At 39.6% G+C, this 25605-nt stretch overlaps 1 protein-coding gene across 5 annotated transcripts in view; it reads left to right on the top strand.

Moving 5' to 3' along the window:
• The window catches only part of LOC115209368 (phospholipid phosphatase-related protein type 1-like), a 221064-nt gene that overhangs the window by 172624 nt on the left and 22835 nt on the right, over positions 1-25605 (top strand). For all 5 annotated transcript variants that reach the window (XR_004998227.1, XR_004998226.1, XM_029777742.2 and 2 more), the window contains exons 4-8: positions 6585-6702; positions 11273-11459; positions 13233-13290; positions 21989-22165; positions 23047-23154. Coding sequence is in view for 3 of the 5 variants with exons in the window: in XM_029777742.2 (XP_029633602.1) it covers positions 6585-6702; positions 11273-11459; positions 13233-13290; positions 21989-22165; positions 23047-23154 (648 nt within the window). In the remaining 2 variants the exon portion in view is untranslated. The remainder of the gene's footprint in view (positions 1-6584; positions 6703-11272; positions 11460-13232; positions 13291-21988; positions 22166-23046; positions 23155-25605) is intronic.

The raw sequence follows: 25605 nt of genomic DNA, 5'->3' as shown, positions 1-25605 counted from the left end.
TAGATAACTAGATACACACACACATACATTTGGAGACAGCGAGTGAATTATAATATCCATGTTAAGTGTGAAGTATCCGGTATAAGCGATAGACAGGTGTGGCTGACAACGGAATGTAATAAGCCTGTAATTTGACTTTCAAGGTTCAATGCTGATTACAGTTGTGGCTGTGTGGTTAAGAACTTCAGTTTATGACTTTGTGGTTTTAAGTTTGACCCCTCTTCACAGCATCTTGGGCAAATGCTTTCTACCTTAGCCACAAGATGATCAAGGCCTTGTGAGTGATGAAATATATATTTCTTTACTACCCACAAGGGGCTAAACATAGAGGGGACAGACAAAGGGATTAGGTCGATTACATTGACCCCAGGGCGAAACTGGTATTTTATTTATCGACCCCGAAAGGATGAAAGGCAAAGTCGACCTTGGCAGAATTTGAACTCAGAACGTTACGGCAGATGAAATACCGCAAAGCATTTTGCCCGGCGTGCTAATGTTTCTGCCAGCTCGCCGCCTGAGTGATGAAATATAGTAGATGGAAACTTGTATGTGTGTGCTAGTTATAGGGACCCTTCCTGTTTGGGTGTGGGTAGCTTGATCTGTCATCCAATTAAACACCTCTACCTGGTCTTTTGGTGGCCATACTGTTGTAAACATTCAGGCCAGGCCTCAAGTCTGAGAATAACTCCTTATTTCCAAAGAATTACCGAAGGCCTAAAACTGATCAGGAATTCTATCAAGTCCTCTAAGATAAATTCTTCAAGGGTGGAACAAGATTATTTTCAGGCTCTCATGGCAGCTGGGGGAACATACTTTCTCTCAAAATTGAAGGGAGCTACTGAATTGTATGTGTGTGTGTTTATTAGGGTGTTTTGTCAGATATTCCTGATCCCCTCTTTTACTATTCAGGAACTTGACCCTAATGTACAAGCTGAACCCTTTAGTCAAGAAGGGCAGTCTAGGGTGCATTGCTGCTCTTCTTATTAATGTCGGTTTCAAATTTTGGCACAAAGCCAGCAACTTTGGGAGAGGTGCTAAGTCGATTAGATCAACCCAAGTGCTCAAACTGGTTCTTTTTTTATGGACCCCCAAAAGGATGAAAGGCAAAGTCAACCTCAATGGAATTTGAACTCAGTATATAAAGACACACAAAATGCTTCTAAGCATTTTGCCTGACATGCCAATGGTTTTGCCAGTGCACTGCCTTCTCCCTTCCTATTAATATTAAACCATTAAAAAAGGAACAATCCTCAGAGCTGGCTGGTATTGTACCTCTGCCACACAGGCAACCCTCTGCCCCCTACCCACTTTTCTCTTCACAATTTGTCATCTGTATTGCAGCCAACCCACTCTACCATGCACCAACCATTATACATTATTTACATTATTTACATTTGACCGATATTTGTCCTCATCTTGTTTGTTGTTAACACAACATTTCGGCTGATATACCCTCCAGCTTTCAAATGTAAATAATGTAAATAATGTACATAATTCCTTGTCCCTTCAATATGGAACTGTACCGACCATTATGCCTGGTCCTATTTCCCCTTCTGGAATCTCTTCCCTGCTTATGTCTTTCTTGCATGTTGGTCAGTTAGTTCATTAGTTCTCTCTGTGCCATGAGGCACTCCAACATGACCTCTCCAATCAGCTGTTTTCTGCCACTGTTCTGGTCTCATTCCAGCTTCTCCTTCTCGTCTCCCATCTATGATCAAAGGTTCACCGGAGTTGAGTAGGTTTTGATCTGTTGCAGTTTCTGAAATCAACTCGATTTTTACAGGGGTAGGGGATTAGCCTTCAGCCCCCCCCCCACCCCCGACGCCTCATCAAATCTTGATGTCCCTTTCCTGCGTGCATTGACCTGCAAGTGTTTAAATAAAACATTGGCAGCATCAGACTCACTAGTTTCAAAGGGCACTGCTCCTTTCTCCAGACTTAGCCACTAAAAACAAAAACAAAAAAAAAAACAATCTTGATAAACACACCAAAAAAACCTTAGCATCTGGTAGGTCCTTTCATGATCCCTAGGGCTCATAAGTCCAAAGTTAAACCTGGTTTTCATGGTGCATAAGTGGCTGAGATTACAACATTCCCCCACTGAATGGAACAGTGACCAATCATGCAGTTTCACTTCCTGGCTTTTGTTGGAATTCTTTTACAGCCGAGTGGACTGAGGCAGCAGGAAATGAAGTGTTTTGCGCAAGAGTACAATGTACTGCCTGGTTTCGGAATTGAAATCGTAATCTTACAATCACGAATGCAAACCCCTAACCACCAGGACACACACTTTCACTCTCAGTGTCTGTAGCGAGAGTTGAAAGAGTGGTGTAGCACACAATACTTGATCCTAATTTCATACCTTACTGTTACAGCAAAAGAAGTTTTCTCTTTCGGTATTTCTCTTTATTTTTGTGAAGTGACAAGCTGGCAGAGACGTTAGCATGCTGGGTGAAATGCTGAGCAGTACTTCATGTTTTTACGTTCTGAGTTCAAATTCCGTCAAGGTCGGCTTTGCCTTTCATTCCTTTCAAGCTCAATAAAATAAGTACCAAATGACAAATGGGATCAATGTAATTGATTTACCGCTTCCCTGGAATTACTGGCCTTGTGCCAAAATTGGAAACCAATATTTCTCCTTGTTTAACTTGGTACTCCAAACAAACTCCCTAAGATGCTCCCAAGTTTTTCACTCTGCAGTTCACCAACATCTTATTCCCATCTTTTCTCACAATAAACACCTCTCCTTCTCTCTCTCTCTCTCATTTTCACTCTTTTTTTCCCTCTTTCAGTCACCTTCTCTCTGATCCCTTTTTTTCTTTATCATTCCTAGGCCTTCTTTCCTCTACTCTTTCTTCCCAGCTTCACTCTGTCTATTTTTCTCTCCATTCTCTCTCTCTCTCTCTCTCCATTCTCTCTCTCTCTCCCTCTCTTCCATCCCTCAGTTGTCGTTCTCTCATTCTTTCCCTTTGTCTCCACTTTCCCTTTGCTTCCCCTTTCTTCCTCTCTTTCTCTCTCTCTCTAACCTTTCTTTTTTTTTGTTTCTGATGTTCCAGTTTTGTCTATGCTATTCCCTCTCTCTCCTACCCCTTCTCTTTCCTGCCCTCTCTCTCCTACTCCCCCCTCTCTCTCTTTGACATCTCACCTAAAGTAATTAGACATTTAATTAATTTTAAAATTTAGTCTACAGTAGGTGCAACATCAACACCTATCAAACATAGAATGTCCTTCCAGACTAATGAATTTTTTTGTTGTTACACTTTAAACCTGGCCCAGTTCAGATCCTGCAGACCAAGGACATTTCGGTCTAACCCATTGTTTCCATTATCCAAAATGTTCTTTATGTCTAAACAAGATCTAATTCTTTTGTTTTGACTTTGGTCCCACTCTTAAGCACTTTGGGTGAGTTATTTTCTGCTATAGCCCAGAGCCAGCCAAAGTCTTGTGAATAGATATGGGATAAGTAAGGGTATAATGAGTAGCTGTTCTATGTTTTAGAGGATGAGATGGACACAGTATGATGTGAGAATGAGAGACAGGTGTACCTGGTGGTATTAAGTATCTGTCTGTGTGTCTGCATTTTAATTGTTACCATGTGACTTGTTGCAAAAGCTTAAGCAGAAGATCTGGAGATAGGCACTAAATTAAGTGTTGGATATTGCTTGATATTGCTTCAATCTGCCCTCGTGTTGAAGTGTTAATTGTCTGAGATATAGCTGGCACATGTGCGCTACTTTACACATACACACACACACATTACTTATTCTTATGCATATACATATGTGTGTATTTCTAGTTTAAATCTGCTATGAATCTACTGGAGATTGTTGTTTGTTGATATCTACTGGGAGAATTGTGCAAGAACACATCAGAGATTGAAACAATTAGACAGTTAGTTAAACACAAACACACATGCATGTATATAGATTTACATAAATATATAGATTGTGTATGTATATATATATATATATATGTGTATATGTATGCTTTTGTATGTGAGTATATATATATATATATATATATATATATATATATATATATAAATTCTATAATTATAATTAGGGTTCAGCAAGAATTGCTTCACCACATGCCAAAATTTAGAAATAGCAGTTAAATACTATTCCACTACCATAAGATATCTCCCAGACAGTAATACTCTCAACTCACACAGGTAAAGTCTGGGAGATATCTTATGGTAGTGGAAGAGTATTTAACTGCTATTTCTAAATTTCGGTATGTGGTAAAGTAATTTTTGCTGAACCCTAATTATAATTAAAGAATTTTTGTATAAGGTTACTGATAATGGTTCTTTTAACATACCGAACTACTTGGTTTAATTATGAATTGATTAATTATTTTATTATATATATATATATATATATATATATATATATATGACTGAAACAAATAAAAGAATATATATATATATATAATATATATATATATATGTATATATATATCATCATTATCATCATTATCCTTTAAGGTCTGTTGTCTATGCTGCCATGGGTTGGATGATTTGACCAAAGCTAGCAAGCCAGAGAGCTGCACCAAATTCTAGTCTGAGTTGGATTGGTTTCTATGGTTGGATGCCCTTCCTAATGCCAACCACTTTATAGTGGCCTATGCCAGGGATGTAACCAGCCTACTTATATGTACCTTTCTTTCATTGGACACTAAACTCTGCTTGCGAAGACCTGTTGAGGCAAGTGAAATCGAAATTGAAATCAAATTTGATGATTGGCATCCATGCTAGTGGAGCGCTAAGAGCACCATCCAAGCATGATCGTTGCCAGAGTGACTAACTGGCTTCCATGCCGGTGGTATGTAAAAAGCACCATTTGAGCATGATCATTACTAGTGTCGCCTTACTGGCATTTGTGCCATTGGCACATGAAAAAACAGTTGAGCGAGGTTGTTGCCAGTGCCACTGGACTGGCTCCTGTGCAGGTGGCATGTAAAAAGCATGGCCGTTGCCAGTACCGCCTGACTAGCCCTCATGCCGGTGGCATGTAAAAGCACTCACCACACTCTTGGAGTGGTTGGCATTAGGAAGGGCATCCAGCTGTAGAAATTCTGCCAGATTGGAGCCTGATGCAGCCATCTGGCTCACCAGTCCCCAGTCAAATCGTCCAACCCATGCTAGCATGGAAAGCAGAAGTTAAACGATGATGATGGTGATATATACATACACACACACACACACATATATATATATATATAAAGATAAATGATATATATATATATCATTTATCTTTTACTTGTTTCAGTCATTGGATGGCAGCCGTGGATGGGTACTGCCTTCAAGAACAAATCAACTCCAGTAATTTATTTTTTCACAGTCTGGTACTTATTCTTTCAGTCTCTGTTTGCCAAACCACTTAGTTACAGGGACATAAACAAGCCAACAGCAGTTGTCAAGTGCTACTACAGTGCAAACAAACACACACATAAATATAAATATGACCAACTTCCTCCACTTTCCATTGACCAAATCCACTCCAAAGCTTTGGTCAGCCTGTGGCCAAAGTAGGAAGGAATATCATCGTCATTATTATTGTGGCAGAATCATTAGCATGCTGGGAAAAATGCTTAGCAATATTTTGTCTGCCCTTACGTTCTGAGTTCAAATTCCTCCAAAGTTGACTTTGCCATTTATCCCTTTGGGGTCCATAAGATAAGTACCAGCTGAATACCTTATATCCTTGTATCCTCCCCAAAACTGCTGGCCTTGCGCCAAAATTTGAAACCATTATTATTATTAGTATTATTATAATTATTAATATTATTATTATTATTATTATTATTATTATTATTATTATTATTATTATTATTATCATTGTTATTATTATCATAATTATTATTCTGTTGTGTCTGGGGAGAGTCATTCTCTTTTGGTGCCTTATAATTTAACACACGCACTGGTGAAATTTCCACTCATTTCTTTATTTTTCTAAAATTTTCGTTGCGTCTCGCAATCTTTTCAATAGTCTATAAGGCACCAAAAGAGAATGACTCTCCACGGACACAACAGAATATGCTTCAACACAGAAACTGGGGTAAAATATACAAAGCTCAATATACCCACCCTGATTACCCGTCTGATAAGGGTACACCAGAGACATGCATCACAACCATATGTGCAAGATATGGTGATCCCATATCAAGATAAACAGCACATGACCTTGCAGGTGGGGCCCAGTTAGGATTTTCTTCTTGTCGAGTAATCCATCCCACTCAAAGGGTCCCTGAATAAGGGTTGTTTAAGGATATTGAACGAAGCACCCATGTTTCCAAAGTAAATTATGCAAACCCCACAGAATTCCTTTCAACACATAGCTATGATGCTCCTCCACTACTTCTACTCGTGATCAGAGATGCACATATCATCAGCCACTAAGGGACATGCTCAACTGGTTACGGTCAAACAACTGACAAGCAAATCTGTGGTATTGAGCAGCATACTTGCTGCAGCCCATCTTTTTATTATTGTTGTTGTTGTTGGTATTATTGTTATTATTATTATTATTATTATATTATTATTATTATTATTATTATTCATTTGTGTATTGTTATATTTTCAGATATTAATAAGTGAAATAGGTATGTGGGCCTTCAGTTCTGAACCTCAACGTTCTATTACTATTCTCTGTGCTGCCTGCAGGCTTCCACAGATTATTCGAAGAATTTTCCGATTCATAGGTAAGCTTATTTCCTCTCATTTCTCCCTCTTTTTTCTTTTCTTTATTTCCTTCTTTCCTGCTCTCAGTCTTCTTTTTTGGGGGGGGAATCTCTCCTATTTCTCTCTGCTTTTATTTCTTTTTGTTTGTTGTCTCTTATCTCTCTCTCTCTCTCTCTCTCTCTCTCTCTCAATTTGCTTCTCTCTTTCTTATCTTTCTCTTTCATTCATCTCTCCTCTCTCTTTTACCTCTCTTTCTGTCATCACTCTCTCTCTCTCTCTCTCTTGTCTCTCTTTCTCATCCCTCTTTCTTTCACAGCCTTCTCACATCTTTCTCACCTCTCTCTCTCTCTCATGTTTCACCTTTCTCTCTTACTTCTCTCTCTCTCATCTTTCTTGCCCCCCTCTCTCATCTCCCTCTTTTTCACTTCTCTTTCTCTCATCTCCCTCTCCTTCCTTTCTTTTTCATCTTTCTATTTCATTCTTTTTCCATCATTCCTTATTCTCCTTTCTCTCTCCCTCTAATTTCTTTCTCTATCCACTTCTGTTTCTCTTTTCTCCTCTATTCTCTCTCTCTCTCTCTCCCTCCTTCCTTCCCTTACAATGTCAATTATTTGATATGAACACTTTAATAATTCTATTGAGATTTTATCTTCTTTTGCTGTAGAATCTGAAATTGTGTGTGTGTGTGTGTGTGTGTGGTACTGTGTGTAAGTTCGCTTGTGTACGTTTGTGTATTTGCTGGCATGCATACATGTGTGGGTGTCGCTGTATGTATTCACATGCATACACATGTTGGTGTCCCTGTATTCACACGCGTGTCAGATGCTCAAGACCAAAACAGGAAAGATACAATGTGTGTGTGTGTGTGTGTGTGTGTGAGTGTGTGTGGTCTAATTGTTAATAATTATCAGTGAGTCACCCATGTACATGGGTGTGTGTTAATTGTCTTAGTAATTATAATTAATCCACACACAGATTACATCGGGATACATTCTATTCTTCAGCTGTTAAGTGAAGATCATTAATTTGGCACTTCCTCTCATTATCGTTAGTAGTTAAACCCACAAGGAAATCTCTGTGTTATCATCTAACCTCCTTAAAATGGCAGCAAAATCTCTCTTGAACCACACCCAACTCTCTTTATCCTTTCATAACTGGCATCCCATCGGTTACGATGACAAGTGTTTCAGTTGATCTGATCAGTGGAACAGCCTGCTTTTGAAATTGACATGCAAGTGGCTGAGCACTCCACAGACATGCGTACCCTTAACATCATTCTCTAGGTGATTCGACATGACACAGAATGTGACAAGGCTGCTCCACTGAATTACATGTATAATTCATTTTTGTCAGTGAGTGGACTGGAGCAATCTGAAATAAAGTGTCTTGCTCAAGAGGCCCAACATGCTGCCAAGAATTGAACTTATGACCTTATAATCATGAGCTGAAAAACCTAACCTCTAAACCATAAATCTTCATAATCCTTTCATAACAACTTCCCAGACACTACCACTCAATCTACAATGCAAAGCATCCTCACTCCATTTTGAAGTGTTCGTATTTAAATTAAAACCTTCCAACATAATTTTATGTGAGAAATATTCTATCAGATATGTTCTAAACATTGTCTAAATGGTGGAAAAAATCGGTTATTGTATTAAGTTCTTTGAAATTCTTAATTATATTCATGTTAATGGAAGCAACACCAGTGGATGTCATATAAACACTTTTCTATATTGGATATGACAAAGCTCATCCAACATATGGCTAGCTGTGAGTATACATCATTGACAAAGGCCCAAACACCCATAATGCATCTGGCATTCTCACTACTCTGCCAGAATGATTTTACATTTCCTTCCAATATCTATTATGTTCTTAAAAACAGCACACCCGTAAGAGATTTCATCTCAGATTAAAACTACAGCAACTTGCCTGTCTGTAATGTATATATGTTAAAAATGATACACGGTTGGGTATGTTTATTTAACGCTACCTCAATTAGGTACACCAGATTATTTATTCAACCCAGCAGTTATTTGCAACATCAGGAAATGTGCTATTTACTGTTTCCCAAATCAGAGGCAACCAGTCTCTCCTAGGCATGTGGCTGACTGCAAGTACACATTATTGACAAGGCCTAACGAGGCTGAAATACATCTGGTATTCTTGTTAGCTGCTGATGGGAGGATTTTTCATCCCTCTCCAATATATATTGTGTTTTTAAACACAGCACATCCATAACCAGATTTTATCTCAGACCAAAACCACAGTAACTTGCCTGTCAACAGTATATATACATCAAGTGTAATATGTAGATGGCTATATAGGTAACATGATTTATTAGTTATATACCCATGTGGTGCCACATAAAAGCACCTATGTAGTGCCATGTATAAGTACCCACGTGATGCTATGTAAAACCATTCAGCACACTCTGTAAAGTGGTTGGTATTAAGAAAGGCAGCCAGCCAAAGAAACCATGCCAGATCAGGCTGGAGTTTGGTGCAGCCTCCTGACTTGCCAGCTCTGGTCAAACCATCCAACCCATGTCAGTATGCACAATGGACGTTGAATGATGATGATGGGATTTGGTACATTAGATAGTATAATCCTAGATAGACTTTGTTTGAATGAAAGATAGCAGGGCCATGGCTGGAATGCCTTTGATGGAATACTCAATAGAGTTTAACTTAGGGCTAAGCAACAGCAATTCTCAGTAAAGCCCACAAGGAAGTCATTATGTGGTCTTTCCAACTGCTAGAAATAGCAGTCAAATCATTCTCAAACAACATCCCTACTTTTTTAAAAGAAGAACAAGTTGAATAATGTATTCCTATAGATGCATTGTGCTTACAAAAAAAAATATGGAGTGGTCATGATTGGAATGCCATTGGACAGATGTCTGTTAGTTCAGAGGCTAAAACAATATCCCAGTGACAAAGATAACTAAATCATTAATCCTTGTCATTATCATCATCAACATTGTTGTAACATCCACTTTTCCATACTTGCATGAGTTGGACGAAATTTGTTGAGGCAGATATTCTATGGCTGGATGCCCTTCCTGTTGACAACCATCACCTGTCTCCAAGTAGGGCAATATTTTCTGTAGTCAGACATACTTTTCATGGAAGACTGATAACAAACAGCATCAGTTCTATGATGGTATGATGGTGAGATTTATTTACAACCATTATGTGATATCAAGGACAGAGTGGCTAACCAGCTTCCATGCCAGTGGCACTTAAAGGGCATCATTCGGGCATGATCGTTACCAGCGTCGCCTTACTGGCGCTTGTGCCCGTGCTAGTAGGGTGCCAAGAGCACCATCCGAGCGTGATCATTGCCAGAGCAGCCAACTGGCTTCCATGCTAGTGGCACGTAAAAGGGCACCATTCGAGCATGATCGTTACCAACGTCGCCTTACTGGCACCTGTGCTGGTGGCATGTATAAAAGGATTCGAGTGAGGTCGTTGCCAGTACCGCTTGACTGGCCCCCGTGTCAGTGGCACGTAAAAAGCACCCACTACACTCTCAGAGTGGTTGGCATTAAGAAGGGCATCCAGCTGTAGAAATTCTGCCAAATCAAGATTGGAGCCTGGTGCAGCCATTTGGTTCGCCAGCCCTCAGTCAAAATCGTCCAACCCATGCTAGCATAGAAAGCAGACGTTAAACGATGATGATGATGATGAAACCATGCCAAAGCTGACATTGGATCATGATGTAGCTCTGCATAAAAAATGGACTTTAACTGATGTAGATGTTCAGTTATATAAAATTTTTAAAAGAAATAAAAAAAACAATGCAATATATTACTATGTATTCGTAGGCATTTTCTGTTTTGGGATTTCTTCCTATTTTGCGGAACAAATTACACTTTTATAAATCTTAGTCCAAGAAACTTGACAGGTTGACTAGCATTGCAATCATCTACAGACTATAGACAAGAAATTAGCAATCAAAAGACACTACTCTCTACTCTTTTACTTGTTTCAGTCATTTGACTGCGGCCATGCTAGAGCACCACCTTTAGTTGAGCAAATCGACCCCAGGACTTATTCTTTGTAAGCCTAGTACTTATTCTATCGATCTCTTTTGCCGAACCGCTAATTTACGGGGATGTAAACACACCAGCATTTGTTGTCAAGCGATGTTGGGGGGGGGGGACAAACACACACACACGCATATATATATACATATACATATATACGATGGGCTTCTTTCAGTTTCCGCCTACTAAATCCACTCACAAGGCTTTGGTCGGCCTGAGGCTATAGTAGAAGACACTTGCCCAAGGTGCCACACAGTGGGAATGAACCCGGAACCATGTGGTTGGTAAGCAAGCTACTTACCACACAGCCACTCCTGCACCTAAAAGCCTCCCTGGCGGGGAATTGAACCCCGGTCTCCTGTGTGACAGGTGGGAATACTTACCACTATACTACCAAGGATAACACTGTAAGAAAAATATCAAAGTAGGCTCAACCAGGTGTTGATGTTAATGATTTTTAGATGTCTTAACTACATGAGTTTTGTTGTTAGAGTATTGCCCTAATAATTGTAATCTATGTTCTCTCTCTCCATTAGGCGTCTTTCTCTTCGGTGCCATGGCACTGATGGTATTCACAGATGTCATCAAATTAATGACGGGGCGTTTACGGCCGAATTTCCTTGATATCTGCCAAGTAAATCGGTCGAAGTGCTTCTTGCAAAATCAAAGTGGAGGAGATGAGTTGTGCCTGGTCAAAAATATGTTACACCTCCGCAATGCTCGGTAAGTGCTCTTTATTTTATTTCTCACATCTGTTGTACTGCTGCTGTTGCTGTTGAGTGAAGCGATGTTCGTCTCAGAGCTCGCAAGATCACACCTCTGTAGTGGGAAAAGTTCAAAACGTGGTCCTTTGCTATTCGTAAGACCCGCAGAAGAGAAAGCAGGTCAACCCCCGACACCAAGAGAATCGATGGATGGATGAATGCGCATCCAGGCTCAGCGGTTGCGTAGGAAGCCGGGGACAAGAAACAGGAAGAAAGAGTTAGAGAAAGTTGGGGTGAAAGAGTACAACAGGGGTCGCCACCACTCCCCGCCGGAGCCTCTTGGAGTTTTGAGTGTTTTCGCTCAATAAACACACGCAACGCCCGGTCTGGGAATCGAAACCGCGATCGTCCGACCGCGAGTTCGCTGCCCTAACCATTGGTCCATTGTGCCTCCACTGTTGCTGCTGCTATTGTTCTGTTTGAGCTTTTGATGGAATGGAAAGTGCTGTCGCTTTCTTTTCACTGGATTTGTTATTAGAAGTTGATTAACTCCTCAATACATAGATTACTCTATCAAATTAATGTAATGCTACATTTATTTGAATTAACCATGAATTTATTTACATTATTTACATTTGACAAATATTTGTCCTCATCTTGATTGTTGTTAACACAACTGTTCGGTTGATATACCTTCCAGCCTTCATCAGGGTTCTTGGGGAAATTTCAAATCTGGGTTCTCATTCTTAAGGTATTTTTTGATGTTATTATTATTATTATTATTATTATTATTATTATTATTATTATTATTACTATTTATTATTATTATAACATCAAAAAATACCTTAGGAATGAGAACCCAGGTTCAAAATTTCTCCAAGACACCCGATGAAGGCTGGAGGGTATATCAGCCGAAATGTTGTGTTAACAACAAACAAGATGAGGACAAATATTCGTCAAATTTAAATAATGTAAATAATGTACATAATTCCTCATCTCTTAAATATAGAACTGTAACCATGAATTATTTTGTAGCTGTGAAATTTTGATGATTGTTTATTTTTAGAATGACATTGTAGGGTAGGTATAAGAGGCTGGATCTGGTCAGTTTTAACATAAAACTGGTAGAATATTTGATCCAGATATGGTTTGTTTAAATGTTAAACTGTTAAATGTGTGTATTCTTTTTTGGTTTTGTATCTTGTGGTCTCTTAGCCATTTAACCACATGATGAGTTGTGTCATGGTATCTCATTAGCACTTAACCATTCAACTGTGAAAAGAGTCATATTATATAGAACCTTGCTAATGCTTAATCATTGAACCATGAAAGGAGAGTCACGTTATACAGACCATTGTTAGCACTGGACCATTCAACTGTGAAAAGAGTCATAATGTATAAAACCTCCCTATCATTTAGTCATTCAACTGTGAAGAGAGAATCATGTTATACAGAAACTTGCTAGCACTAAACCATTCAAGTGTGACGGCAGAATCACCTCCTGGAACATTTCTAACATTTAGCCATTCCATCTCAAAGGAAATGCTTTTTCATGTAGTGCATTCATAACATTTTACATTTCTATCATAGAAGCTTCATTATTTGGTTGAGCCAGCTCAGATTTCCATGGAACCATACTGGCATTTAACCATTCAGCATAAAGTACTGCAACATTGCTAATTCTGATCACAGAGATGGTTAGATGGTGGTTATGCTGCTCCTGCTGGCCATCAAATATAACAATGAAACCAACCTCACTTAAATCTTTTATTCTTTCCCCCTCTCTTTCCAGAACTTCATTTCCTTCGATGAATGCATGTTTAACTTCATATGCAGCTGTCTTCCTTGTGGTGAGTTACATTTATATTTTTCAGTGTTTATTAAAGGATTGGATGCATCTGTGTTTTTACCATTTTTCAGAATTTTTGGGAACATATAGGAACTTTTTCGGGGCCATTTAGGGATTATTGTCTTCTCTATCCTTTTATTGGATGCATCTGTGTTTTTTACCATTTTTCAGAATCTTTGGGAACATATAGGAACTTTTTCCGGGCCATTTAGGGATTATTGTCTTCTTTATCCTTTTACATGTTTCAGTCATTTGACTGCAGCCATGCTGGAGCACTGCCTTGAAGGGTTTTAGTCAAAGAAATTGACCCCGTGTCTTATTCGTTGTAAGCCTAGTACTTATTGTATCAGTCTCTTTTGCCAGACTGCTAAGTTGTGGGTACGTAGACAAACCAACGTCAGTTGTCAAGCAATGATGGGAGGGGGACAAACACAGACACAAAGACACACACACACACAATGGGCTTTTAGTTTCCGTCTACAAATTCCACTCACAGGGTTTTGGTCAGCCTCAGACTATAGTAGAAGACATTTGCCCAAGATACCCTGCAGTGGGACTGAACCTGGAACCATGTGGTTGGGAAGCAAGCTTCTTATCACACTGCCATGCCTGCACCTATCAAGACTTCATAAATTCTTACATCCATACTGTTAATATTTTGAGTCTTTGTAATAGAATAAAGTTTTAATCTGGAACAAATTAATATATGTATATTTATCTCTCTCTATATATATAAATGCACGCACTCCCACACACACAATACATGCAAATACATGTCCACAAGTCTTACACGTTCCATTTAACTTCCCAGTTTCTATATGTCTGTATATATAGGGTGACCTGCTGTGCTTGAGGAGACCTATTGAGTCAAGTACATCAACATCAAAATAAATATCAAATGGAAATTGTAGTTGTGATACCTGTGTCAGTGGCATGTAAAAAGAACCATCCAAACAGTGCCAGTGCCGCCTTGACTGGCTTCTGTGCCAGTGGCACATGACCTGCTGTGCTTGAGGAAAACCTATTGAGTCAAGTTCATCAACATCAAAATAAATATCAAATGGAAATCGTAGTTGTGATACCTGTGCCGGTAGCACGTACAAAGCACCATCTGAACGTGGCTGATGCCAGTGCTGCCTTGACTGGCTTCTGTGCCGGTGGCATGTAAAAAGCACCCACTACACTCACGGAGTGGTTGGCGTTGGGAAGGGCATCCAGCTGTAGAAACACCGCCAGATCAGACTGGAGCCTGGTGTAGCCTCCTGGCTTCCCAGACCCCGGTCGAATCGTTCAACCCGTGCTAGCATGGAAAATAGACGTTAAACGATGATGATGATGATATGGCCGTGTGGTTAAGAAGTTTGCATTCCACCCACATGGTTTCAGCTTCATGGCATCTTGAGTAAGAGCCTTCTTTTATAAACTTCAGGTTAACCAAGTTCTTGTGAATGGGATTTGGTAGAGTGACTGAAAGAAACTTGTCATGTGCATGTGTGATCACATGACTGACCAAGCTAGCAGATGTTGTTACACATCGCTGGCCACAATGCACTTTTTGCATTGTTTTAGCCTTCAAATGAGCCAACATTCCCTCTGATCGAATGGGGGTACTGGATCAACAGGAAATGAAGTGTTTTGCTCAAGAACACAATGCACTGCCCATTCAGGGAATTGAACCCACAATCAAGTGATTAAGAGTGCAACAGCCTAACCACTAGGTCATGAGCCATATGTTATATGTGTGTATATATATATATATATATATATATGTGTGTGTGTGTGTGTGTGTGTGTGTGTGTGTTACATATGTATTATACATTATATTTGTGGAGACACAATGGCTCAGTGGTTAGGGCAGTGGACTTGCAGTTGTAGGATCAAGGTTTCGATTCCCAGACCAAGCATTGTGAGTGTTTATTGAGCAAAAATGCCTAAAGCACCATGAGGCTCCAGCAGGGAATGGTGGCGAACCCTGCTGTACTCTTTCACCACAACATTCTCTCACTCTTTCTTCCTGTTTCTGTTGTACCTGTATTTCAAAGGACCGGCCTTGTCACACTCTGTATCACCCTGAATCTCCCCGAGAACTACATCAAGGGTACATGTGTTTGTGGAGTGCTCAACCACTTGCACATTAATAAATGAGCTGTGACATCACTGGTGCCAAGCTGTATCGGCCCTTTTGCCTTTCCCTTGGATAACACTGGTGGCATAGCAAGGGAAGGCTGGTATGCTTGAGCGACTACTGGTCTTCCATAAACAACCTTGCCCAGACTTGTGCATCAGAGGGTAAGTTTCTATGTGCAATCCCATGGTCATTCATGACCAAAGGGGCCACACAAAAAATATCATGTGTGTCTCCTTGTCTTCACATCATGCAATAGTTGTGAGTGTCTCTCTCCTACAAGGGGCATCGTCTAAAAAATAGCTTCCTTGGAAACAGATGAGGGTTAGTGGCAGAAATAGTGTCCAGTTGTATGAAATCTCCCTGAATGAATTCCATGTGACTCATACTAACGTGAAGACATTTAATCAATGTTCATTATGTGCGCATATGTGTGTGTGTATATATATATATATACGTGTGAATATATAAATATTACTGACGTCACAGTACTTAATGGATGTGTTTCATTTACGTGTTTATTGGTCATGGGATTCATCGTGACAACAGGCCCTTTAAGATGTCAAGTGTTAAAAAAAAAACACTGAATACTTCAAACCAGTTAAAACAAATCACCAACTAGGTGGATCAGAATAGTGGAAATCGATAGTTTGCTATCAGTTCAGGTTGACAACACTGTATACCTGAGTCACTTTGAAACAAATTTACTTTACTGGTCTGAGGTAGAGACATCATCATCATCATTGTTTAATGCCCGTTTTCCATGCTGGCATGGGTTGGACAGTTTGATTGGAGGACTCGCAAGCCAGTAGGCTGCTCCAGGCTCCAATCTGATCTGGCAAGGTTTCTACAGCTGGATGCCCTTCATAACGCCAACCACTCTGAGAGTGTAGTGGGTGCTTTTTATGTGTCAAGGACACTGGATCCAATCAGGCGGCACTGGCATCAATCATGTTCAGATGGTGTTTTTTATGTGCCACCGGCACGGAAGCCAGTCGGGATGGTGGGGAGACTGGCATCGACCACATTCGGATCGTGCTTTTTACATGCCACTGGCATGGGAAGCCAATCAGGTAGCACTGGCATTGACCCACACTTGAACAGTGCTTATTACATTCCACTGGCATGGGTGCCAGTGAAGTGGCACTGGCATCGGCCACAACTACAATTTCCATTTTGATTTCGATCTTGATTTGCTTTTGATTCTACTTGACTCAATAGGTCTTCTCAAGCGCAGCGTATTGCCAGGTGATTCAAGGGTACTTTTAAAATGAGCTGGTTATACAACACTGGTATAGGCTATGGCTGTGATCTCACTTTACTTGCCAGGCCTTCTCAATCATGAACAAAATTTATTTTCTGATGTGCAACAGCTCTACACAAGTAAAACAAAATTCAATTTTGAATTAGAAGCAGCTTTAACAATATAAGCATTATCAGTGTCACTGTTATGGGGGAATCCTGAACACCCCCCTGTGACTAAAGGTGGACTATCCGAAAGAACTGAGTAAACTGTCAACAGAGGGTGGTTGGTGGCTGTTAGTTCAACTGCATTGGTTTACCATGTTAGTATGATGTGTGTTGGTTTAACAGTTCAGAGGTTCTATAGTGAATACTGAGTATCATACCAATGTTTGAATGGTATAGAGTGCATTCTGTGTTAACATATATTTGTGCGATAGGTTATATTTAGATAGCCACAACCAAGTATTTATTTGTGTAATACCATTTTACACCAGATGTGTATACGCACGTCATAACAGTCACATATGATATTTAATGTATATTTTCTGTTTGTACACTTATTAACTGTATGTCAGAGGAAAAGTCCCTATTCAATATGTTTTTTTAACACCCAGTGTTTTAAAGGGATTTTTCCCTGGACAAGCCACAACCAGTAAGTGTATAAACAAAGCACATACATTCAGTATATAACATCAGTAACATTACCATTATTAGAGCCACTTCTAATTCATTCTCACTATACATATATATATAGAGAGAGAGAGAGTTTACGAAAAAAACAAACGACGAAGACAGGTGGTGTACAAAACAAACAGATTTTTAGTATAACGCTCAGGAATAGAAAAAGTCTTTTATGTTTCGAGCCTATGCTCTTCTACAGAAAGGGACATAGAAAAAAACAAGGAGAGAAAAAAATGTGTGTAGTGGCTAATGATCTTAGGCGTGGGTGTGTGGTAAGAAGCTTGCTTCCCCACCATGTGGTTCTGGGTTCAGTGCCACTCCATAGCTTCTTGGGCAAGTGTCTTCTACTATAGCCTTGGGCTGACCAAAGCCTTTGTCAGTGAGTTTGGTAGACAGAAACTGGAAGAAGCGCATCATGTATATATGTGTGTGTGTGTGTGTTTGTGTCTGTGTTTATCCCCCACCGTCACTTGACAACCAATGTTGATGTGTTTACATACCCGTTACTTAGCAGTTTGGCAAATGAAACCGATAGAATAAGTACTAGCCTTACAAAGAATAAGTCCCAGGGTCAATTTCTTTAACTAAAAACATCCTTTAAGGCAGTGCTCCAGCATGGCTGCAGTCAAATGACTAAAACAAATAAAAGAACATATATATTTAAAAATTTTTTACTTGTTTCAGTCATTTCACTGCAGCCATGCTGGAGCACTGCCGTGAAACATTTTAGTTGAACAAATTGAACCCCCACCTCAGGACTTTTTTATTTTAAGCCTAGTACTTAATCTATCGGTCCCTTTTGCCAAACCACTAAGTTATGGGGATGTAAACACACCAGTATCGCTTGTCAAATGGTGATGGAGAACAAACACACACACAAAGACACACATACACATAGATACACACACGTGCGCATGCACACACACACACACACACTCATGCATATATTGGTCTTAGGGTCTGAAGATATGCCATAAAGGTATCCTTGATGGTGAGAAACCCAGGGTAACCCTATAAACCGACCTTCACCAGTAATTAATACAGACTGCTCTACTTAGAGTATGCTTCTCTGAATTTATGTTTATTTCTTAAAAACGATTTTATATATGTATATATATATGTATATATATATGTATATATATATATATATATATATATATATATATATATATGACTGGTTTCTTTCAGTTTATGTCTACAAAATCCACTCACAAGGCTTTGGTCAGCCTAAGGCTATAGTAGAGAACACTTGCCCAAACCTGGAACCATATGGTTGGACAGCAAGCTTATCACACAGCCTGTGCCTATCATCATCATCATCGTTTAGCATCTGCTTTCCATGCTGGCATGAGTTGGACAGTTTGACTGAGAGCTGGTGAGCCAGAAGGCTGCACCAGGCTCCAATCTGATTTGGCAATGTTTCTATAGCTGGATGCCCTTCCTAATGCCAACCACTCCGAGAGTGTAGTGGGTGCTTTTTATGTGCCACCGACATGAGAGCCAGTCAAGCGGTACTGGCATCATCCATGCTCAAATGGTGTTTTACGTGCCACCAGCACAAGAGCCAGTTCAGTGGCCCTGGCAACGACCACGCTGGAATGGTGTATTTTATGTACTACCAGCACAGGAGCCAGTCAGGCAATGCTGGCAATGATCATGCTATCTCTCCCTCTCTCTCTCTCTCTCTCTCTCTCTCTATATATATATAATATATATATATATATATATATATATATATATATATATATAGTGTGTGTGTGTGTTAGTGTGTGTATGTCTGATGGCTGTGCAGTCATATCCACAGAAGATCACTCTCTGAACATTAAAAGAAACATTCTTTAAACAAATGTATTTAGTAAACATACATTTCCAGTTTTGAAATTGATATAAATATATGTCTGCACACACACACACACACACACAAACATATATACATATATCAGCTACTTTCTCTGAAAATTCCTGCTTTTTTTTTTTGCATAGAATTAGTGGAAGATGTATTTCCCAATTGAATTTCTCTGTTCTTTAACTGCAACCACTCAGCTATTGAACAAGTAGTTCCTATTTCCAGCTAGGTTACCTAATTTGGCAGATTTACCATTACCAGTCACAGCATGAAGCAACCATCAATAGCAGAATGAGAACACTTTACCAAACACTTCCATTCAACTATCATCTTCAGAATCTTTGCTTAGTTCCATTAATCCTAGTTTTGTTTATATCTGTATACACAAAAACTTTAACTCTAGATTTACCCCCAGTTGACTGCCGGCTCTTGTTTCTATCTAAGAATAATTTCATGTGCTTTCAGAAACAGTTACAGCTTCAGTTTTATTTTTGTGTTTTGAATTTGATATGTGAGTCATCTATGGCAGTTAAAATCAATATCAGTTTGAAAGATCAATACGTTAGAAGGAAGATTTTGATTTTTATGTTTTTTCTTCCTATTTCTGTTTAATAGGTAAAATGAACCAATTTAACTTTGACACTACTAACATAGCTACAGTCAAAAAGACTACACCATTTAGTCACCTACTTCCGTAACAAAACAGTATCTTGTCGCTTTCTTTGGGTGATGGGGGTTGCTTTTCTTTCCCCCCTTTTTTTTCTTCTTTTTCTTATTCATCTATGCAACTTTACACCTTACGAGTGCTCAAAAATTGGGTCTTTGTGCACGTGACTAACTACACGTTACCAGTAAACTTCACTGCCAATAAGTGAACTGCTGTCTAAAAGATGCTGATAGAGGTCTATACTTACTACTACTACTACAACTACTACTACTACTGCTGCTGCTACTACTACTACTACTGTAAACTTTTTGATGATGTTTTCGATGTTCAATGTTTCTGGCACCGATGCTCAATGATGGTATAGTGACTATTGCAATGAAAACCACCACAACTAGTACTACTACCACCACTTCCCCTACTACTACTACTACTACTACTACTACTACTACTACTTGTAAGAGTAATAGTGATTACATATTTTATTGTGCTTCTGATTGTTAATGAGTTAAACCTCTGGAGAAATGACTTCATCATCATTTAGTGTTCTTGTCCTGTCCTGGCACGAGTTAAACAGTTTGACAGGACGCGATGGGTCTAAGGATCACATAACACTCCAGTATCTGCTTCAGCATAGTTTCTACTGCTGGATGCCTTCTAGAGTGACAAAGTTCTGAGAAAAATTGGATGCCTAACTGGAATTCTATTTTCTAATTCATCATTAGATAAAAATCATTCACAAAGGGTTCACAGGATGTTAGTTTAACATCCCTACCTGATCCTTTGGTGCCTTTAGCTGTGTTCCTGATGTTGCAAATATTTAGACCAGGCTTCCTTTCCCACTCCCAGCAACACTGGAAACCCCGGAAAGAATTTTGGCCACTTTGCTTCCACTTCTGAATTAATCATTCAAAATTAAAAGATTAAGTTGGTGCTTATATTTAATATCATTCTCTGGTTAAGGCACATAGCTTAGTAGATAGGGAATTTGACTCATGATCCATAATGTCATGAGTTCAATTCTTGCACTAGACAGTTGATTGTATCATTGAGCAAGGTACTTCACTTCATATTGCTACAATATGCTCAGATGTGAATGAGTACCAACTATGTACTGATGCACTCGCTCTCCCTCCAACTGCCACATCCTTGATGTGCTGCAGGATTAAGGGCAGGTTAAGGAGCTAAGAAGGTATCTATTTCTGTTTGTGACTACATAGACCCCTAAAAGAATTAGAAAAACGATGCCAGTACCACCTAGCTGGCCCTCATGTCAGTGGCATGTAAAAAGCACCCACTACACTCTCAGAGTGGTTGGCATTAGGAAAGGCATCCAGCTGTAGAAACTTTGCCAGATCAGATTGGAGTCCGGTGCAGCCTTCTGGCTTGCCAGCCCTCAGTCAAACCGTCCAGCCCATGGCAGCATGGAAAGTGGATGTTAAACGATGATGATGATGATAATTCATGTTACTAAATTTCACTCACTTATGATTAATGATTGGCTGTAGTATCATCATCATCATCATCGTTTAACATCCGTTTTCTATGCTAGCATGGGTTGGATGGTTCAACCGGAATCTGGGAAGTCAGAAGGTTGCACCAGGCTCCAGTCTGATCTGGCAGTGTTTCTACAGCTGGATGCTCTTCCTAAAACCAACCACTCCGTGAGTGTAGGGGAGGCTGGCAACGGCCACGATCGGTTGGTGCTTTTTATGTGCCACCGGCACAGAAGCCAGTCAAGTTGGTGCTGGCATCAGCCACGTACAGATGGTGCTCTTTACGTGCCACTGGCACAGGGATCAGAACTACAATTTCCATTGATCAACTACAATTTCCATTTAATAAAACGATATTTAAGTCTCCCAGTTACATTACCCAGAAAACACACTGTTTCAACACTTGTGGTACACCATGGCTTTGGAAATTCAGCCGTTGCCATGAAGACTTTGGAATAGTCTTTTATACTGTAAATTCCTTAATTTTTTTTATCTTACTTCAATCATTGGATTGCAGTCATACTGGAGCCTTGAAGGATATAGTGGAACAAATCAATCCCAGTGCTTAGTTTTTAATTATATAGATGGTATATTTTGTTTTTCTGATTCCACTTAATATTGGTATATTTTGTTCCGTTTCAGATCTATATACATTATGGTGTTGGCACCCACACCTTAAAACTTGTACGAGTATTCTTGGCCATGATATTCTGTATGATGTCTCTACTTTGTGGATTGGTAGAAATTGGACTGTTCCGAAGTTACTGGACAGATGTCGTTGCTGGCTTTGGAATGGGTGTTCTCATGGCTGCCTACCTGGTAAGAAACAATACAAATTATAGACTATTATTATTTCGTTTTTGTATTTGATTTGGTTTGCATGATTCTTGATGTGAGCTTGTGTGTTGAAACATTTTGTTGTATCTTGGGTGGGTCATTATAAGTTTTTATATCCCCAGGCATTTCATTCATTTCCCAGCTCAAAGAGGCGAGCCCTGTTCTATGCTCGGGTCAAGGCACAGAACACAACCCCCAATATCAGCAATGGGGCCCGACAGCATATGCTGGTTTACCCCCACTGCATTATGCTGGTTTCATACCCCTTTGAGCAACATCAAAATTCACTCATCCACCCACAAACACTCTCCAAGCTTTCCTATCATTTATAAACTCTCTTGCCTCTCTCACTCTAACACTTCTAATCAACTAAGATTTCCTCACTCCATCCATCCACATAAACCATGGTCTGTCTCTGGTTCTGCTGCCTACCACTTCTGCCTTCATCATCCTCCTGACCATCCTCTCCTTGTGGCCAAACCACCTCAACATTTGTTTATCCATTTTGGTTGTTAGTTTTTCTCTTATTCATGCTCATCTTCACACCTCCTCATTCCCCATCCTGTCCATCCATGTCACACCAACCATAGCTTTCAAACATCTCATATCAAACACATTTCATCGACTCCTTTCCACCTTTCTCAGTCCCCACATCTCTGCACCATATAACATTGTCATTATATATATATATATATATATATATACATAGGAGTGACTGTGTGGTAAGTATAATTTTAAAATCTGTAATTATTATAAAATAACGATGATGATTCCAACCAAATGAATTAATTACAACATTTTCTTGAGAAAACAGACTAATGACTGTCAGTAATTTGAATGTATATATTTTTGTTGTCTTCTAGGGTGGATTTGTGCTACATAATTTCAGTGAACACACATTGGACAAAAAACTGCTCCGAGCACTGAAAACATATTTGTTGCAACATGGAGGGTCATCTGGACGTCCAGGGGTAAGTTTCCAGAACATTACAATATTTATTTCTCATATGGGTGCAGGCGTGGATTTTTGGTAAGAAGCATGCTTCTCCCAACCACTTGGTCCTAAGTTTAGTTCCACTGTGTCTCCTTGGGCAAGTGTCTTCTACTATAGCTGTAAGCCAACCAAAGTCTTGTGAGTAGATTTTGTAGATGAAAACTGAAAGAATCCTATCATATATGTATATGTATAGGGAAGATACACAAAAAAACAAAAGATGAAGACAGGTGGTGTAGACAACAAACAAATGTATTAGTTTAACGCTCAGGAACTGAAAAAGTCTTTAACGTTTCGAGCCTACGCTCTTCCACAGAAAGGAACACAGAAAGAAACAAGGAGAGAAAATAATGAATGTGTAGTGGCTAGCGATCTATCATGGCAAATGCCGGACAGAGGGGTCACACAGGAGAGCTAGAAAGAAGGGGAGATAATAAAGTAGTAATGATCCCAAAATGAAGGTGCACGTGCATGTGTATAAGAGAGTATGTATGTGTGTGTGTGCATGGTGGTGTGATGTGTTATGGTGGTGTGTGGTGTGGTGGTGCTGAGATGTGTGGAAAGCAAGGGCGGGGGTACAGGTAGGGTATGTGAGAGGGGGTGTAAGGGATGAGGTGGGATGGGATGGATAGGGAAGGTGGGATTGGATTGTGTAGGGGTGGAGTTACGAGGGAGGAGTGACGATGAAAGGAGAGGGGGAAAGGAGAAGGTGGTAGGAGTGAAGAGAAGGAGGGTAGGAGTTGGGGCAAGAGAGGAGAGGTGGGTAGAAAGAAGTAGGTGTGAGAAGAGAGGGGAGGAGAGTTGAGCCCATGTGGCGCAAAGGAGTAAAGAGAGAAGATTAATCCCTGTTCATGGCGAAGACGGGAGTCCGGATAGCCCCTGTGCAGGGACAATCCGAACACAGACAGGTGTTGCAAAGAGTGACTGGTAGAGCGGAAATGGTGCGAGACCAAGGTGTCATTCCTGAGTTGGATGTCTTGGAGGTGTTCTGCAAACCAGTCAGCCAAATGGCATCCCATTTGCGCAATGTATTGAGAATGGCAGAGAGAGAGAGCACGAGATGCAGTAGATGACATTGGTAGAAGTGCAGGTGAAGGACTCGGTGATCTGATAGGGTTGATGATGGGTGCAAGTGAGGAGGGTGGTGCTGGAGAGGTAAGGGCAAGTGTGGCAGCATGGGTAGGAGCAGAGGAACGAGCGAGGCTGGGAGGTTGGGTTAGGAAAGAAGCTGTGAACCAAGAGGTCTCGTAGGTTGTGGGCTCACTTGAAGGAGGGGAGGGGTGGTCAGGGAAGATGTGCGATGTGGAGGAGTCGCACTGAAGTCACCGGAAGGCTCGGAGAATGGTGCATTGGAGTGGTAGGTGAAGGGGAAAATAGAAACGTTTTGGTATTATTTATTCTACATTACACATGTTTCATTTACTGATAGGAATTACAAAGATTTACATGTTAGATAGACATGTAAACCTTTGTGATTCTTATTAGTAAATGAAACACATGTACTGGAGACTAAATGATACCAAAACATTTTCACTTCCCTGTTTTGTTATACAGTAACTCTGCAAATAATATTTTCATAATTCTTAATTCTAATATGTTGTTTGATTAACATACAACAGCAACTATGAATATATATTAATTATAATAATAGAATAAGCAGATGTGCTTCAAGACGAAACAGTTGTGATTTACCCCAAGTACCTACAATTCACACATTATATATGTATGTGTGTATATATAATATATATATGTGTGTATATATTGTTTCAGCATGGCTGCAGTCAAATGATTGAAGCAAGTAAAAGAATATATAAATATATATATATATAAATACGTACACATTTCTGTGTCTTTGTATTTCCACATATTGGCATTGTGTGGTAGTTGTAAATGAGTATCCCTGTCATACAAGCAGTGTCATTCATTTCCAATATTCTGTGAAAACATGTTTGGCCATGGGAGAAATAATACCTTACTTGGAAACAGGTGAGGATTGGTGACAGAAAGGGCATATGGCCATAGAAAATTTGCATCAAATAAACTCCATCTGAAAAAAAATAGACTGATGTTTTAGGCACACCCTTTATCAAAGTAGAGTAAGAAGCTAGAAAAGGAATGATACCTATTTGTGGCATATGCATACCCTTCCCATTAAAATGGAAATGAGCTAAGAGAAATAACTCAATGTGACCAATGGCTTGCATTTGGATGACAAAGATAAAGAAAGGTGTACTAAATACCATACACAATAAACTTTTGGTTCTTTGGAATTATTTTCGCTTTGAGACATGCTAAGCAAATACTAAGCAATTATGACTGTCTCTGAATGACAGAGGGAGATTTTCTTGAATTAATATATCATTAAATCTTTAGCTGCCAAATTACTCTTTCAAATGAAATGCTTGTTAGCATTGTTTTGGATTCATCG

This window comes from Octopus sinensis, linkage group LG3 (genome assembly GCF_006345805.1).
Source record: "Octopus sinensis linkage group LG3, ASM634580v1, whole genome shotgun sequence".
Lineage (NCBI taxonomy): Eukaryota > Metazoa > Mollusca > Cephalopoda > Octopoda > Octopodidae > Octopus > Octopus sinensis.
The sequence above is the reverse complement of the archived record's forward strand: the minus strand, read 5'-3'. Positions and strand labels throughout refer to the sequence as shown.